This window comes from Ixodes scapularis, unplaced genomic scaffold (assembly GCF_016920785.2).
Source record: "Ixodes scapularis isolate PalLabHiFi unplaced genomic scaffold, ASM1692078v2 PGA_scaffold5__190_contigs__length_132052651, whole genome shotgun sequence".
NCBI lineage: Eukaryota > Metazoa > Arthropoda > Arachnida > Ixodida > Ixodidae > Ixodes > Ixodes scapularis.
The window spans coordinates 70,869,995-70,886,454 of NW_024609880.1; the positions used below are offsets into that span (position 1 = coordinate 70,869,995).

At 48.1% G+C, this 16,460-nt stretch overlaps 1 protein-coding gene across 2 annotated transcripts in view; it reads left to right on the forward strand.

The window, feature by feature from the left end:
* The first annotated feature begins 3,555 nt into the window (after positions 1-3,555).
* The window catches only part of LOC8043196 (protein O-mannosyl-transferase TMTC4), a 52,634-nt gene continuing 39,729 nt past the window's right edge, over positions 3,556-16,460 (forward strand). The window contains exons 1-3 of one of the 2 annotated variants that reach the window (XM_029994700.4): positions 3,556-3,748; positions 9,013-9,404; positions 13,620-13,803. In XM_029994700.4, the coding sequence (XP_029850560.3) occupies positions 9,061-9,404; positions 13,620-13,803 (528 nt within the window). In that variant the 5' untranslated portion in view covers positions 3,556-3,748; positions 9,013-9,060. Of the gene's footprint in view, positions 3,749-5,199; positions 5,392-9,012; positions 9,405-13,619; positions 13,804-16,460 lie in introns of those variants that run through there. The other variant, XM_042293779.1, reaches the window with a different exon arrangement.

Genomic DNA, 16,460 nt, shown 5'->3' on the forward strand with positions numbered 1-16,460 from the left:
CGAATAGCGGTGTGGCGGCGCGGGGAAAACAAATGCGCAACTCTGCTCCCGTAGGGAGCCTATGCAGGAACTCTAGCAGCAGCTGACTCTGCGCGCCATCTGGGGAATACAGCGTACACCGAAAGTACTGTCTCCGTTATGATCGCTGCGCATCCGAAGTCACACTCGAAGGTGAAGCTGGTTTAGCCATGTGGACCATGTGGACGGCATAACGCAACGCTACGACGGCTGCGGCATGACAAGCACGATACTAAGGAAATACTTTTGCAGCCCCGAGGTGACAGAGCTGTATTTGTGCCAGTGTGCTGATACCGTTGTTGCCATGGGAAAGCACACAAGTGCAAAGCGTGCGTTCCAAGAAGATGAACCTGACAAAAACAGAGATCCGCTACAAAATGAAGCTGAACCTACTCATGGCGATCCTACGAGTCAAGTTTGGTCTACAGCTTCAGGGAAAAACAAGTTCGACATTTAACGTCCCAACTGAGTTGTTGACTAGAATGTGTCAAAATTACTCTGGCAAGAACGCTATCTATTCTAGATAAACTATGTACAGGCCGACCGAACATTTAATAATTTATTTATTTGCGACATACCTGTGACAAAGCAGAGGTGCCAAAATTTTTGTTGTATTTATTCAGTTTCCTGTGTTGATTCAAAATGCTATCCCTGATTGTTCGAATTTACTAATAAAAACAGTATTCATAATATTGCTTGTGTTCAATTCGGCTAGAAATTTGGCGCTAAGATTAAATGGTATGGCTATTTTTGGCTACTTTTAGCTTGAGTTTTGGCTTCTTTCAAAGTCTGCCCAACGGCAACCCTGCATCGCGAGCAGACGACAAGTGATCCGTGCAGAGAGAGCGCATCGTATTTTCACTTGTGCGCCCCCGGTCCCGGTCAACTAAAAGCAGTAAGAGGAGCGAGGGGAACCCTTATTTTCTTTTAGTGCTGTGAAAGACTTTTCACTGTTCGAGTGAAGTGCGGCGACGGGACCCAGCTTATATGGTGCCCGACCGCTCACCAGTTTGTACCTCCTACTCGCCGAGGTGGCTCCGGTGGCGGAGTTGCGGGTGACGAGTCTTCCGCGGCTGTCGACGCGGACTGAAGCAGAGACGCGTCACGGCGCTTGCGTGGAGTGTCCTCGTACGGCGCGACGCCCAGATCCGCACTCAAAATCCGATAAGCCCGGTAAATTCATCGATGATGGCAACCCGATCCCAAAGCTACGGTGGTTGCAGCTAGGGCCAACGAGCCGACCGGGCCGACGGGCTATCAACCAAACTCGCGTCCAATTGGCCAACCGCTTTGCTCCAATCGCTAAACTGTTTCATTTTACGTCATGAAGCGCAATGTTTTGCTTATTTAAAGTTGTTTTCTGGAATATTTATTTTGCTAATAACTCACAAAATATTGCGAATTTCTGTAATATTTTTTTTTCCTCGGTGTTCCTGCTTTCATGGAGCTCCGTTTCAGCGCGAACTTCAAACCTGTCCAAAAATTGTTGGTTGGCCCCTTTAAAGGGATACTGCAACGAAATTTGAAATATTCCCGTCGTGTTCAAAAATAGGTTGAATATGATCCACAATATCCGTAAATGACAATCGCACGTTTGCATTTTGATCCTGGTGGCTGTATTTTTCGTTATAAACGGCCCGCTCTGGCAAGCGCTCGGAGAAGGCCCAGCTTAGAGCACGTGACATCCAACGCAATCGTGACGTAGGTAGTCTCAAGACGAGCAAAGCTACGGCGAGGTTGACATCGAGAGGATGGCCTAGTCGTTCCAGCCACCGAAGCGGCTGCTTTTGTACGAATTTTGAGTGACGGGTTAATCTTCTATAATCTTCTAGGGGGACAATAGCGACTTCTGCGACACACAAAAGGGATTCTCGGGAAGAGGGGAGTTCCTCCTTCCCCCCTTCTCTCGTCGTGGCCGGAGACGAGACAACCTCCGTCACTAGCTGTCAAGGTTCCTAGACAAGCATTACAAACGAGGCGTTAGCGACATCCACCAGGTGCTCTTTGCTAATCGTTTAATTCGTTTTAAAATTCCTTTTCGAGACTTGTTTAACAAGATATTGGTGTGTTCCATGTGATACTGCTCTTTTGAACACATATAGACCAAAAAATGAGCGGCGAAATATCGTTGTAGTGTCCCTTTAAAAGGGCCCTGCAATCACATTTAAGCAACTACCTTTTTTTACGGTTTCCACGTCTCTTGGGGTTCGGACAAGCCAGCGGGCACGGAGAGAGTAACTAAATATCAGTGCGTCATATTTTAACCGGACGACACGGAAACCACCTCCACCGACGAGGGCGACCCGCGGTACCGAAAGCGCGCAAAATGTGACGTCTTTGGTCCTAGGCTTACTACTGGTCAGAGCCGCTAAAAGCTTTTTCGTAGTCGAAATACAAAATATAAGTTGCGCGAACCGTTTCATTTATTTATAAAATAAGTTTTTGTTCAGTATTTTAGATCAGAAAAGAAACAAATGCAGTTTATAAAGTACGGAAACAAGAAAAGACCCGTCGACATACCCGCCACCAAGCAGCGGAAAAAACGGCGCATACTAGAAAGAACTAGTGGGATGAGGCTACGACCGCTACGACGAACAGCCAGCGTAGAAAGGTCCCGGATATACGCGGCGGCGCTGCGGTCGTATACCGACTCGACGATCCGACCGGTTCCGAGCGTTCCGAAGGCCTTCGGCGCGGGCCCTGCTGGCGATTTGGCCATTTGGCGGTATGGCAGCGCGAAGTGGCTCCCGTTCTGAACTGATCTTTACCCCGTGTTTGCTGTCGTTTGTGGCCAATGAAGTGTTATGCCGAAATAGTCTCTAATCGCGTAGCAAATGCAATGCGAGCCGCCCCCGGCCGCTTGCTTCATAGAGCCTATCCAACACATGCTTTAGTGGCGCCCTCTCGAGCCGTCGACACGGAGTGCGGCAACCGTGAGCTCACTACCCCTCCTCTAGTTCACGGCCACTCAAGCCAGGACCTACGACGTCATGACGGAAGTTATTTTTGCTTGTTTTTGTAATTCTAATTCGCCTATAACTTTTAAAATAAAGCGAAATTTGAGAAAAGAAAAGTTTGATTAAGTTACTACGTTGCGTGCGCTCAGGTTCGGTGCAAATTAAAACCAGTCAAAAAGTCATTGCAGGGCCCCTTTAATCTGATGAGTTGCACGCAGCCGGGTGTAAGAAATGAACTAAAAAAAAAAAAAAGACAAGCAAACAATGCTGCATTACTTACTTATTATGCTTGTAAACATCTGCGTTACCGTGGTAGCACATATGTTTACAAACAGTCATTAGCGCAAACACGACAACTGCGCTTGCTCGCAGTCTGCTTCGACAGAGTAGCGAGTGAAGAACGCAAAATTTTGTCGCATAAGTTGATTTCCCTTTCAAACACACGCGTCATTTTGATACCCGCATTTTAGTTGTGGTAGAAAAGTAATAAAAATCTGAAATCTCAAATTCGTGCTAAATTGCGCTGTGCACGTGAGATTGGTACGACGCGCCCCTGTCAGAACGAAACCAAAAACTAGGCAACCACGGCGAGAGTAGGGTCACGGATCACGTGTGTGACCACGTGCCTCGATGCCTCTCAAGTGCAAGTTGTCTCTCATCTCCCTCGCCTACTTCCATGCTTTTGTACGGCGATGTAAACAGATGCTGGGGTGCACTGCGTTTTCGCCGGTTTTACGAATAACGAACGCCTAAATCAGAATCCCATGGATCGGGTGAGTTGTCTGGAAAACCCTTACGTCAAATTTCAGCCAATTTGTAGCGAATGGTGGCTTGCAATGCAAAGCTATTTGCCGGCTCTTTTCGCTCGGCCTACGCGTTTGATGAGGCCAGCACGTTGCCGCAAAGCTCCTCCGTACTATGCAAAGTTATGCGCAGATTCATATCTTAGTTTCTTCGTGGGCACACGTTTAATCCACAAAACTCTAGAAATCTTCCGCGGTCCGTTTCTTTTCGCTTTTCTGACACCACCAAACGCGCTGCTCTCCACTGGCGAAGCCATCGTGTTGGAACAGTGAACAGATCGATGATTACCGAGTTCAAAACTAACTCCAAGACACAAAAACGTACATAATTCACCAACGGTTAATCTATCAACGCACAAAGTTTCGTTGTATCCGCAGAAATCGTGAAAGCCTGTTTAAGTATGACGCCTCTTTCAAACAGCTGTTTCCGCCGCCTGGCCGCGAAAAAGCTGGATCTCGCTTGCATTTCGTATCTGATGGGATTTATCGTCGCAACCGTGCCATAACGGGTGCGTCGTTTGTTTGAGACCCTATTTTTTATGTGGCGGAACTCGGAAACATTTTGTTTTTGGGGAGACGGATCATTTGGGTATTTTTGCGAATGAAGCCGGAAACTTCAACATGTGTTTACCTGGAAGGGTAGGAAATAGAACAGCCTTGTGTGGCTTGTTATCTCTTCCGCGTATGCGGAGGTGGATACTATTTACCTTTCCTGGAATACCCGGACAAGAAAGGAACTCGGTATACGATTAAAAGTGCAAACTACGGAGTTTCACATTTGGTGAAAAATGCGCAGAGGTGCCGGGTGACTTGTCGTAAGAGTGAATAGCTGCATCAACCTTTAATCAATCATTGCACCCCGCAGTAGGTAGGCAGCGCGTCGATAAAAAAAAAGAATAGCTTTTTGCTTTTAATTTTTTTTTGGAAAATAAACCTTTTGAATTACTTTTGATGCTACGGCATTGTTGAACTGCTCACAAACCACAGGGCAAGGCAAGCTAGACAACAATAGTTCAGTAGTAGTTATTGCACTTGTTGTGACACCCTCTCCAGGCGTGCAGGGGTAAGAAAAGAAAAGGGGGAGGGGGGGGGGATTGGATTCTAGCTAGTGCAAGAGTTTCTTGCTTATAATTCTCTCCTGGGCCTTGCAAACCACTGACGTTGAGGCGATTGGACGATGAGAGTCTGTCGTGTCGGCGCTGAGATTATTCCTTTGAGGATCTAAGTTTCTAGGGTTCTGTCCATATCGAACAGTAGCAGATGCAGCATAGTTGCGTCCAGACAGAATGATAGCAAGTCCAGCAGAGTTCCATCCAGACGGAACTATCGCAAGAGGACTGGTGATGTCTCCCTCAGTTATCACGACTGAAGATAGCAGAGAGCTGGCAAATGCAGGTGGATGAAGTTGGGAAGTGGGGAGTGGAGTTTGCAGGAAACCAGACAGAGAACAACTGCTGCTTGAATATATCTGCAATTGCAGCAAGCTCAGTGATGAGGAGGTTGCTGTGCATGAGGGTCGTTAAGATGTAGGAGGATTTCCGTTCTGCTTTTATGAAGAACCAAAAAGGCCTGGGTTCTTTAGCAGCGCGGGCTGCAACATCACATGCATACTTGTAAGATATATGTGTGCAAGGCATCTTGTACTTAGCTTTGCCGATAAATGTTCACGCGTCGCAAGCATGAAGTTGCCGGTGATCGCTGCCCACCTTCCTCGTTTTTAGAGCGCAGCTCTTAGGCGCTTGTTTACGGCTTGAGCGGCGTCGCCGTCGCCGTCGGCGTAACCGCGCAGTGCATTATGGGTAAATTTTTCCGAAGGGACCCGAGGAGTCCCAAAGGAACCCGAGGTCGTCCCGAAGGAACCCGAGGTCCTTCGGGAGGACCTCGGGTCCCTTCGGGAGGACCTCGGGTTTCTTCGGTAGGACCTCAGGAGGACCTCGGGTTCCTTCGGGAGGACCTCGGGTTCCTCCAAAAGTTGCATGCAACAGGTTGCATGCAGCGTGTTGCATGCAACTGGCATACTAGCTGTATGCAACCTGTTGCATGCAATCCAGGTTGCATGCAACCTGATGACGTCATCGTCATCCGCATCGTCATCGTCATCATCACTGATGACGTCACTGATGACGTCATTGGCATTCGCATCGTCATCGTCATCATCACTGATGACGTCATCAAACCGTCATCGTCAAGGTCACGTGACCCCCCCAGGTCACGTGACCCCTGAGGTGACATGACCCCCTAAGGTCACGTGACCCCACTGAGGCCACGTGACCCCCTGGAGTCACATGAACCCCTGAGGTCACGTGACCCCCTGGAGTCACATGAACCCCTGAGGTCGGTGGTGGCCTGAGGTCACGTGATTCTCTTGAGGTCACGTGACCCTCTGAGGTCACGTGACCCCCCTCCCCCAAGGTCACGTCACCCGACCTCCCATGAGGTCACGTGACCTTTAGGAGTCACCTCTCCCCCACTACGCTTCCATCCTCCTCCTCAAGAGCTGCGCTCCAACCGGCGTTACAGGGAATTGTAAACGGCTTTCATTTTTTTAAACCGAGTGCAATGTTGTCCTGTATTGAAAATCGCAGTCGCAAGAATGCTGCCGATGTCACACTCCCGACGCCGCCAAAGCGGCCGCAGCAATGGTCCAGGGAGCCGCCATTTTTTAACTGTGCTCGTCTTGGCTTTAGCGAACTTCTCATGAATCCTCCTTGGAAGAGCGCAAAGACTCCTTGCGTATGCATGCAATTTCCGAGAAATAGCGTTCGCTAAAATAGCGCACGCAAAGCGCAAAACGTGGTTGGCGTTCGGCGCATGCACAGTAGCGACGATGCTATTCCTTGCCTACGCAAAGCTTTAGCATGCGCTATTCTAAAACTTCCTATTGATCGCCCTGTGATCACGATTGATCAGGCTGTCTTTGACTGTGCAGTCCAACAGCAGGGAATAATTAGTGTCAAACAGGAGGTCCACATGGGACTTTGTGCCTGAGGACGTAGGTTCAGTGCAGTGCTGGATGAAGCCAGACGACTCGGTCAGGTCGAGGAGGCTCTGGGCTAGTAGTTTGGAAGGAATCGGTGATGCCGCGGATCAGTTTAATCTATATGTGTATTGAAGTCATCCATCAGGTAGATGTTGATATACCTTGATTGTTGAATATGGTCAATGGCTGTTTGGCAGGGCATCAAAGCAGGCTGCTTGAAGTCGAGGAGGTGCTAGACACATGAATAGCAAGGGATTATTGCCAATTTGGGCTTCAACGAACACAGCCTCTTAAGCGTCTTGTTCAAGGTTACATTGACATCTACAGGGCATGTTGGATAGGGCTATGATCATGACACCACCACTGCGAGAGATGGGGCAATCTTTCAGGAATACTTAGAATCAAGCAGGGACGACAATTTGATTATCGTAAGTTGACAGGTCAAGCCAGGTTTTGGTTAGAATGAAAACGGTGTTGGGTGCCGACTCAACGAGTGCACTCTGTTCCCGGTGCTTAATCTCGACAGACCGGACGTTCAAGTACCAGACATTGAGGTGCTGGGAAGACGCGTGGGCGAGGCAGACGGTGGTTTGTGCTCACAATGAGGGTAGGTAGCACACTGCGGCCAGAAGGTGCTGTTGATTGTTGTCGATCCGGGATCGGGTTATATGCATCTGGCGACGAGGAGGTAGGTCGCGCCCGACAGTGACGGACTGGTGTCAAAAGGAGGAAATGAGCTTGAATGTGTGGAGAGGGCTACCGCTGGGTGAACGAGCAGGCTCGCTTAGGCCTAACTGGTCGTGCAGGAGGGTAAGTCCAGAGGGCTAATGTCGCTTCCAGCAGAAAGGAACAGTGTACACATGGAGTCGGTAGAGGCTCACATCGGTCATCGCCAGACGTGCATGATTGCCAAACTGCGGAGAATGTGGTACCAAGCAGCAGATAGCAGAGGCACGTAAAAATGTGCGCCGCCGTGTCCAGCTGGTGACATGCCGGCAAGCACTAACTTAAATCTCAAGTCTGAATACAGTTGCTAACCATAAAAGGTAATCAGTTGGTTGGGATTTACTGTTTTTTATTAGATCATGTTCCAAGCTGGTTCAAGTTACCACTCTACCGTGAATTCAGAGATGAACTGCTTTAGATGACGCCAATGTTATCTGCAGTGGCTTCTTTGACAACCATATTGTTTTGGGACGGATGACCCTTTTCTCTATGCTCGGCTGTGCTTAGAGCTAGTAATAGAATGTAGATTAGAGTGAATGGTGCTTTTATTGGCTCATTACACAAAAGAACATAGCACTAATATAATTGGATCTTCATCTACTGGTGCTGGTATTGGTTATGCAAGGTTTCAAGCACTGAAAAGGCACTGAGGACCTTTTCAGTGCTTGTCACCCAGACGAAAAATGCTGAGCTGCTGGACGGTGGATGCATGTGCGGCGTCAGGTAGTCTGCAGAAGAGAGCTACTGCACACGCTAAAAATATGTTCCACAGTCCAACAGACAAAAATGATGGAGTGCACAAAATGATGACTATAATTAGTACTATATAGAAGACAAGGAGTGTGCCTTTCCCCCCAAATGTCATCACCAAAGGATCCATGCAGTGCCGCACACCTTGCATCAGCATCGCCACCAGTGCATCTTGCAGCAAGCGCGATGCTAGCACGTGACAACTTCAAAACGGACGCGTCTGCCGTTTTGTGGTGGTTCTCATCGAGCTTCAGCATATTTGCCACTGGGGGCGGGTCGGGAGTCCACTAACGATGACGTAATGCGCAGGCCTTGTTTTCTAAGTGGCATTGCTAGAATGGTCTATACCAGGGGTGGCCAAGCTGCGGCTTGCAAGCCACATGCGGCTCTTGGCGTGTTAAACTGTGGCTCACGGCTCCCTCCCCTACCCCCCCCCCCCCCCCCCAATAAAAAAAAAAAAAAGAAAAATGGAACGCATTTTAAATTGAAAAACAGTTTGCGGTTGGTAGTATTCTGCTGCTCTTACCTTACGTACAGGTGGACTGCTTTTGACTCAAATAGATTGAAAGTAGTTTGAGTTTCGTTTATTGCTCTAAACAAATATGTGCCCCCCCCCCCCGCACGGCTCTTGGACATTTCGTGGATTTGTTTTTGGCTCTTAGGCCGGGTCAGCCTGGCCACCCCTGGTCTATACATTAATGTTATCATTAGAGAGTTGAATTCAGTTTTGCGTACAGTGGCCGAACTGAGCTTCAAGAAGGCTTTGATCCGAGCGCAGGTCGTGCCACGTCGGTCATGACGTGCGCAAGGGGAAGATGCTGGCAGGATGACTCAGCTCTTCGACCACAACCGCAATGCAACTGGCGTCAAGAACGGCGCCGTCAGGGGCAGCGATCGCAACGAGGGACCCCACTGGGACCGGGCACTGCCGGTGCCCCCCTGGGCCCTCCGGCTGGGGCCCTGCCTGGTGGTGGCGGCCTCACTGGCCTGCTTCGCCAACAGCGTGAGCGGGGACTTTGTCTTTGACGACTCGGAGGCCGTGGTGAACAACGCCAACGTGCGCCCCGAGACGCCGCTGTCCCGCCTGCTCGAGGATGACTTCTGGGGCACCCGCCTGCTGGCGCCCTCGAGTCACAAGTCATACCGTCCCCTCACCACGCTCACCTTCAAGTGAGTGAGGCCCGACCCATCTCTGAAGGGACGCCGACGAGCTGTCCCTTTGATATTCTTAACCCAGAACGCGTTTGAGGGCTGGGATCCTCCAGAATGGCGTTACAGGATGGCGGGAGAAATTGTTACGAGGTGTGTGACGCGGTGTTCGGAGGAAAATCTAGACCCAGATAGACCCTTTTGAAAACGAACTAAGCAACATTGGCAGTCATGGCGACTGCCAATGTTGCTTGGTTCGTTTCTTGGGTACAAAGTGTGTGATTGAATCCGAGTCCTTGCCAAAAGCTGGCGCAGTGCTCGTTTTCGGTACGAGCTTAGCTGAGTTCATGCCGAACACTTGTGCAGCCCACCTATCTAATACGTGATTGGAGTGCGTGCTCAAATAATTGCAAACTCAGATAGTTGACTCACCAGCTACTAGATGGCTCACGTTTTTGAAAAGGATCTATTGATAAGAAAAGGAAATTCCAAACATCTTCCTCGAACCTAGGATTCCAAGAATACCACTGTGGGTCAAATTACTTTGCTACGCCGAGGGTGGTGAGCATGTGGGTAAACACGCGATTATATTGTATGTCCATATCACGTGATTTGACATGGCAGAAAAGATCCAAAAGAGCTCTGGGAGGGTGGGGAAGTGTATGGGCAACCGCATGACTATATTATACGGCCATATTGGGTTAAAAGTCAACGACAAACTTTGCAAAAGAACACATTTTGTGATATTGATTTTATTTTTGTTACTGAAACACAAATCCAGAGAAACCCAACCACCTAGAAAATAAAATAGAAAAAAATTTGTTGCCTGAAAGATTTTTTTTTCTTTTGGACAATAGCTGTTGGTTGAGGATCGGGTGCACAGATAGAGCTCTCTCGTTTCCTGGTCATGTGCACTGATGACATCGTGCATGTAAGATTTTGAAGGTGTGTGCCATCTAATTAAGGTAATAAAAGCCGTGAAACATGCTTTTTTAGACCATTGACAAAGCAAAAATGAATCTATTGAAATAAATTTTAAGCTTATGATTGAATTAGTATTAGATTCAAGTTATTTGCCAAATGTTTGCTATAAGGCTATTATGTTTTTCCTCGGATAGCAAAATAATTCTTGTTTACAAGACCCATTATTTGAGTAAGAGGGTTTTACCTACTTTATCTTTTTGCCACTTGCCTGTCACTAAATTCAGCATAATAAATTGCTATTTATTTTCAGTGACATTAAAAACCAACGTTTATAGTACCTACTTCAAATGGACAGGACTTCATCACCTAAAATCGGTGAAAAAGCCAAACCAGTTACTGCTGCACCAGAAAAGGTAGCAAAAGGGCAAAAGCCTGGAAACATTACAAGTGTGCAGTTCCTATTTTCATCAAAACATAAATTACCTTCTCTGTCACACGAATTGCCTGAATACAAGTTATGCAATTTCGAGGGGTGGGCTAGATTTTGGGATATTACGCTCTATTTGGTATGTAACCTCAACCAGCGAAAGTGTAAGTACACTTCACCATACTATAGACTCCGTGCGACGCGACTGGCGCGCCGCCGCGCGGCCGGTACGGAAGGTAGGCAGTGAGAGCCCCAGAGAAAACGAAACCGAAACCACGCCCCGTACGTTGGTACGCATTGAAGTCGGGGTGGTGCGGTTGCGCTGGGTTCACAGCATGAAGTGCTGCCTGTGCTGCGTCGTTAAGTACTTCAATAGCTACGCGTCGTATCTCGTGGAGACAAAGTTTCACAGTTTTTCACCTCGCCGATGTTTTGTGGGTCAGCGACAACGATGGAGCCGTGCCATACGACGCAAGAAATTTGGTCTCCCGATCATGACTGGCACTGCGTCGGCACGGCTGATATATTCTACACTGCCGCTTTGCGCTCTGCGTTTATTTTCGTATCAGTAACGCCTACATGTGTCAGCGCCGATGGGACGAACTGAAATGCAATCCCACACTCGCGGGTATGCAGTGCCAATTTCATTGGAGGAATGCCCTCCAAAGAAGTTTCGTCCCCATCGTACGTGTCGATGATATTTCCGGATAGGTATGGCACGCTATCTGTACATCATGAAGATAATTTTGAACGGTAAAAAAAGTGACAAATATAAATCTAAAGAGAACAACAATGAAACTTGGAATCACTGTAGAATCGACGTTTGAGTATGGAAGCTTATGTGGTGTGCTTTCTTTCTTGATCAGCCTCCTTTTGGATGTGGAAACGCTGACACCCCGAGTTCTGTAGACAGCAATTTTTTTTCTCGGCATTAGAGCCACCTATAGCACAGTGGTTCGAACTGGAAGTACCGTCCACTGGTCCCTTCCTACCTGTGAAGTGTGCACCTCCCACGATGAGTGGTATTATCTGAGAGCCTTTGACGGTCAAAGCCAGTTCCCATTTAGTTACGCCGCCCAAACTAAATTTCCACCTGGTTTCGCTATGCCAACTCTTTTTGTTATAATAAGTGTTCTGCTAAGTGACGGTCATGTCAAAGTACCTGTGCGCCGAAAATCAGCACCTCGCACAACAGGTTATTACACAACAGCTGACCGAAAAAGCCCTTGGCGGCCAAACCGTGTGTTGGCCGACAACTTTTTTTTCTCGGCTTTGGAACCACCTTTCGTAAAGCTGTTTCAATTGGAAGTACAGTCCACTAGTCCCTTCCTACCTCTAAAGTCTCCACCTCCCCCGACCAGTAGTATTCTCTTGACAGCCTTTTCATGCTCAAAACCGGTTCCCTTTGAGTTACGCCGCCCAAACCGAATTTCCACCTGTTTTTCCTCTTTCTTTTTTTTTTGTGTACTAAGTGCTGTGTCATGTTACTGTCAAGTCCAAGCTCCTGTGTACCCAAATCTGCACTTTGCACAGCCCGCTATAACACAACATTTTGGGTCCAATATTGGATATCTCGTACAGCTTTATTTCTTCATTCGTTAAAAGCATAACTTTCACATTAAGCGCGAAACACATGTACGACGAAACCGTCCGATCCGGCGTGCGGATCGGAGTCGAGCGTTGAAAACCCTCGCCTCCGACCGTTGTACTGCGTGGTCGGACGTCGGATAGGACGGTTTCGTCGTAAATGTGTTTCGCGCTTTAATGAAACTTGGCACACTTCGTGCACAAACTTAGTGAACATCTCACTCGCCTCCAATATCATTGTTCCAGCAGTTCTACGTTTACAGCGAAGAGCGAAATAAATTTCCCACTCGGAGCAAGTATGGTGGCGGCCGTCTTGTTTTTCGGAAAATCGCTCCAACTCCTTTTTTGGCCGCAACTAGAGAAATTCCCCCGAATAACGATTCAAACTCAATATATAAGAAGTGGAGAACAGCTAAATGCCTTTCTTAGGTCTGCCCCAGCACTCAAACAACGTCACCCTCAACTTATCGGCTCAAAAAGCAAAAGTTTCGTCCGTGCGCGCTTCCGCCACCACAGCATGGCATGCGAAAAGGCGCCGCAGGCTGCTGAACGCGCCTCACAGTCGAACACCAGCTCCTCCGCTAGCGGCGCCGCGCGCGTTTTTCAAAGCGCCCCCTATAGTTCCCGCACGGAGTGTATAGTTGGTTGGAGTTTCAAAAAGGCAAGACAAGCCCCTCCCAAGAAGTCCTGTGCTCACCATAATTGGTAATTTTCTCATCTCCACCTGCCTCCTCTCCAGCATCCGCTCTGCTAAAGTGGAAATATGGGGGGGGGCTTTGTGGGAACAGCTTGTCCTGCTTTTCGTAACCTGCGACCATGGAAGTAGGAAGCTTCTGGAGGCGACATGATGTCACCAGACAGAGGTCAGGCCTGGGGAGTCTTCCGATTTGGAGGAACACACCCCCAACGATGACCAAAAAGACGCTATTGGACGGACTTAGGCACCCTTGGGGGCGTTCCCACCGACCACGACCTATACTTCCAGCTTCACTTGAGATTTTTTCGTTTGGCTGGTTTGAGCCGGTATGTTGCCTCCTCTTATTTCTGCCTCCATGCCTGCGACAGACTATAAACCACGTTGGCAGTCCAAGCCATATTGGCTGCCATTATGGCACACTGGGCTTAATGACTGCAAGAGCCAATCAGGAGCCTCTGTTTATTGCCTCCGACTTACCTTTAGATTAAGGCAGTATGAGAGCACCAAGCTTTCTTGAGACTCACTGGCAGCATCTTGTGTTTGGCAGTCACTGCAGAGTTATGTCAAATCTGCAAAAGGTCGCTGCTTTCTCCCCTTTTAGGCTCAACTGCCTGGTAGCAGGCGACCTGAGTGCCCCCCAGTTCCACCTGGTGAACCTGGCCCTGCACGCGGCGGTGTCCCTGCTTTGCCTGGGGGCGCTCTTCCCGGTTCTCCTCCAGGGGGCACCACGTGCCTCCCTCCTGTGTGCCCTCCTCTTTGCCGTTCATCCCGTCCACACCGAAAATGTGTGTCTGCCGTTTTTGGCGCGTGCTCTGGGCCAGTTTGCCGGCGGAGGCGGGTATGTCTCCTGGCTATTAAAATTGCCGCAAGCAGGGGTTTGATGTCACATGACCAGCTCCCTGGGGAGAAATAACAAAAGGTACCTAGCATTCCGGACAAATGACTGCCGTAAGTCTGTCCTCACTTCGATTCTTCAAGTTGTATTTTACGCTGAGAAAGAGAGAGAACAGGCTTGAGATGTAGATAAAATTAATTGCATTTGTGTACTTTAGTAGTGGCTTGCGCTGTTATTTCTGGGGAAGGTTGCGTCAAGCAAGAATTCAAGAAAATGGCAGGCAATGCTTAGTCTGCTAAGCAGAATCGGTTGGAATGCTAAGTATTTTCCTCCCACAAAGCTGGTCACGTGACCTCAAAATCCCTCCTGCTGCTTTATTTTAATTGAGAGGAGAGATACCTACACTCACCAGCAAACCGGCCCAGAGTGTTTTTGGCTTTGGCCTTTCGTGAGAGTTTGAATGTCGTAGTGAGCCCATAGTCTGCGGCAGGTTAGGAACTCAATGGATGGGCATTTTTAATTAAGCGTGGAGCGCAGGCCTTCTGCCTTCAATAACACTTGGTGCCAGGTGCAGTTCAAGCTGGGCGGAAGGCAACAAGTGCGTGCTGGGGGCAGAGCAGCTACCCTGACACCAATGATACTAGTTTGTCTACAAGGATTTTTCGCATGACATCAGTCCACCATTTTGTTGTTGGGTGTCAGTGTGAAAGCTTCCATGTGTTACGTATTTGATGGTGTCAAATGGATCCTTGGAATGCTCGATTTTAGCACTCGCCAGGCAGCTTGTAACAGCAAAGTAGTAGACAGGGTTGTGCCAATGGAAACTTCTTCAAGGGGCTGGCTGTGCAAGGCCACTCATGGAGATATTCACCTGAATGAAAAAGGCACCTCTGAAAAAGAAGAAAATAGTGTGGCTGTTTTGAATGCCATCTGTAAATTCTGAACTTCATTCATTCTTCTTTGGTCTTGAAGTTGTTTTTTTAATACAATTCAGTTTCACATTTTTTGGTCATTCAGAAGGTGGATGGGTGGATGTTGATGGTTGCACCCTCTATAATGGGTGGTAGCTTGCACAACCGAGGTTTCAGTGCCAATTCTTCAATTCCGGAAGCTCTTTTTGCTGGAAATAGGTGCCTTGATTTTCTGGTCATCAGAGAATTATCCCTGGGAGTCAGGTTGCAGATGAATGTTGTAAATCTGACACGTTGCAGCCCACTCTTGCCAGAGAAGTAAAACAAGTCCTGACAACTGCTCTTTTTGATTGACCCCTGGGTTGGGAATTAAACTGTCCCTCTTAGGCAATTAAAATTGTACACCGCTAGGAACCCAATTCGGTCAAGCATGTGGAGCTGAAAGATGATTGTGGTACAAGACTCTTCCAGGAAAATAATTTGTTGAATGCCTTTTGCTGCTCTGGAGGAATGTTCCCCTAGAACAGTGGTTCTTAAACCTGGGTCCGCAGACCCTTTGAGGTCCCTGAAGGCCTTCTTGTTGTCCCCAAAACCTTAGACTGTCAGCCAAGCACTAAAACTTTTTTTTTTTATTGATGCTGGCTGTCCCACACCACATACACTGAGTGAGTAGGGTTGATTATTCTCCGTTCCAGAGCCTTAAGGTCAGTTTACATGCATTTAGACCCCTTCATTTACCTTTTTGTCCAAAATGGAAGATTGGGCATGTTGGTAAGGCATAGTAATTAAAAGGTACAGCGGGCAAAGACAGGACAGAAGAAATAGGACAAACAATCGCTGAGCTTACAACTGAAGTCTAATTGTCAAGGCACAGTCTTATATTCGACAACCAACCAAGAAAAAATAATTTCTCGCATGCTGTCATTGTGCAAGAAATTGTAACTCTTTGCCAGATAGCAAAGTCATGATCCATTCCACTCTGTGAAGGTGAATGACCAGCAAAGCTGTTTAGCAGACAACACAGACGTGACAGAGTTTTAAATAAAGGTACCAACACATTTATTGTCTTGATCGGTGGTCATTGTGACAAAAGGTACGCACACACATGTGGAGGACTATCGCCGCCCCGAGGAGCTGGAGTGGACTAGACGCACGCAACGGGACTGCCACCCGGCAGAAAGTAGGCACGCGATGGGATCGCCACCCCGGGGAAGGAAAGGAAACTATAGGCACGCAAGCGCTTGGAATGACGACAAAGAGAGGGTGGTGCGAGCGTAGACATGGCTTCAGTTTTTGTTGAGACAACACTAAAAATGCACGGAACCCTAGCCATAAAACAGCTTCGCTGTAGAATAAATGGGGCACTTACATAATCTTCCTTTAGGTGCGCAATCATCTCCGCTTCAATGATTTCTCTGATCAGAGCATTGCCGCTTCTTTCAATGACTGAGCATTTTCCAAAATCAGCAGCCCACCCACAGTCTTGACAGTGAATGTCTCCCGATACTGCCTTGTTTACATTGTAACGGTTTTGTAAACATGGTAATATTGGGACACTTCAAGTATTCACTGTCGGGATTGTGGGTGTGCTGCTGATTTTGTCATTGGTCTCTGCCACCTTGCCATCTTGTACAATTTTAGGTAGGCACAGTAATCAATTAACTAGAGGAATTATTGAAGCCGAACTCATCACCAG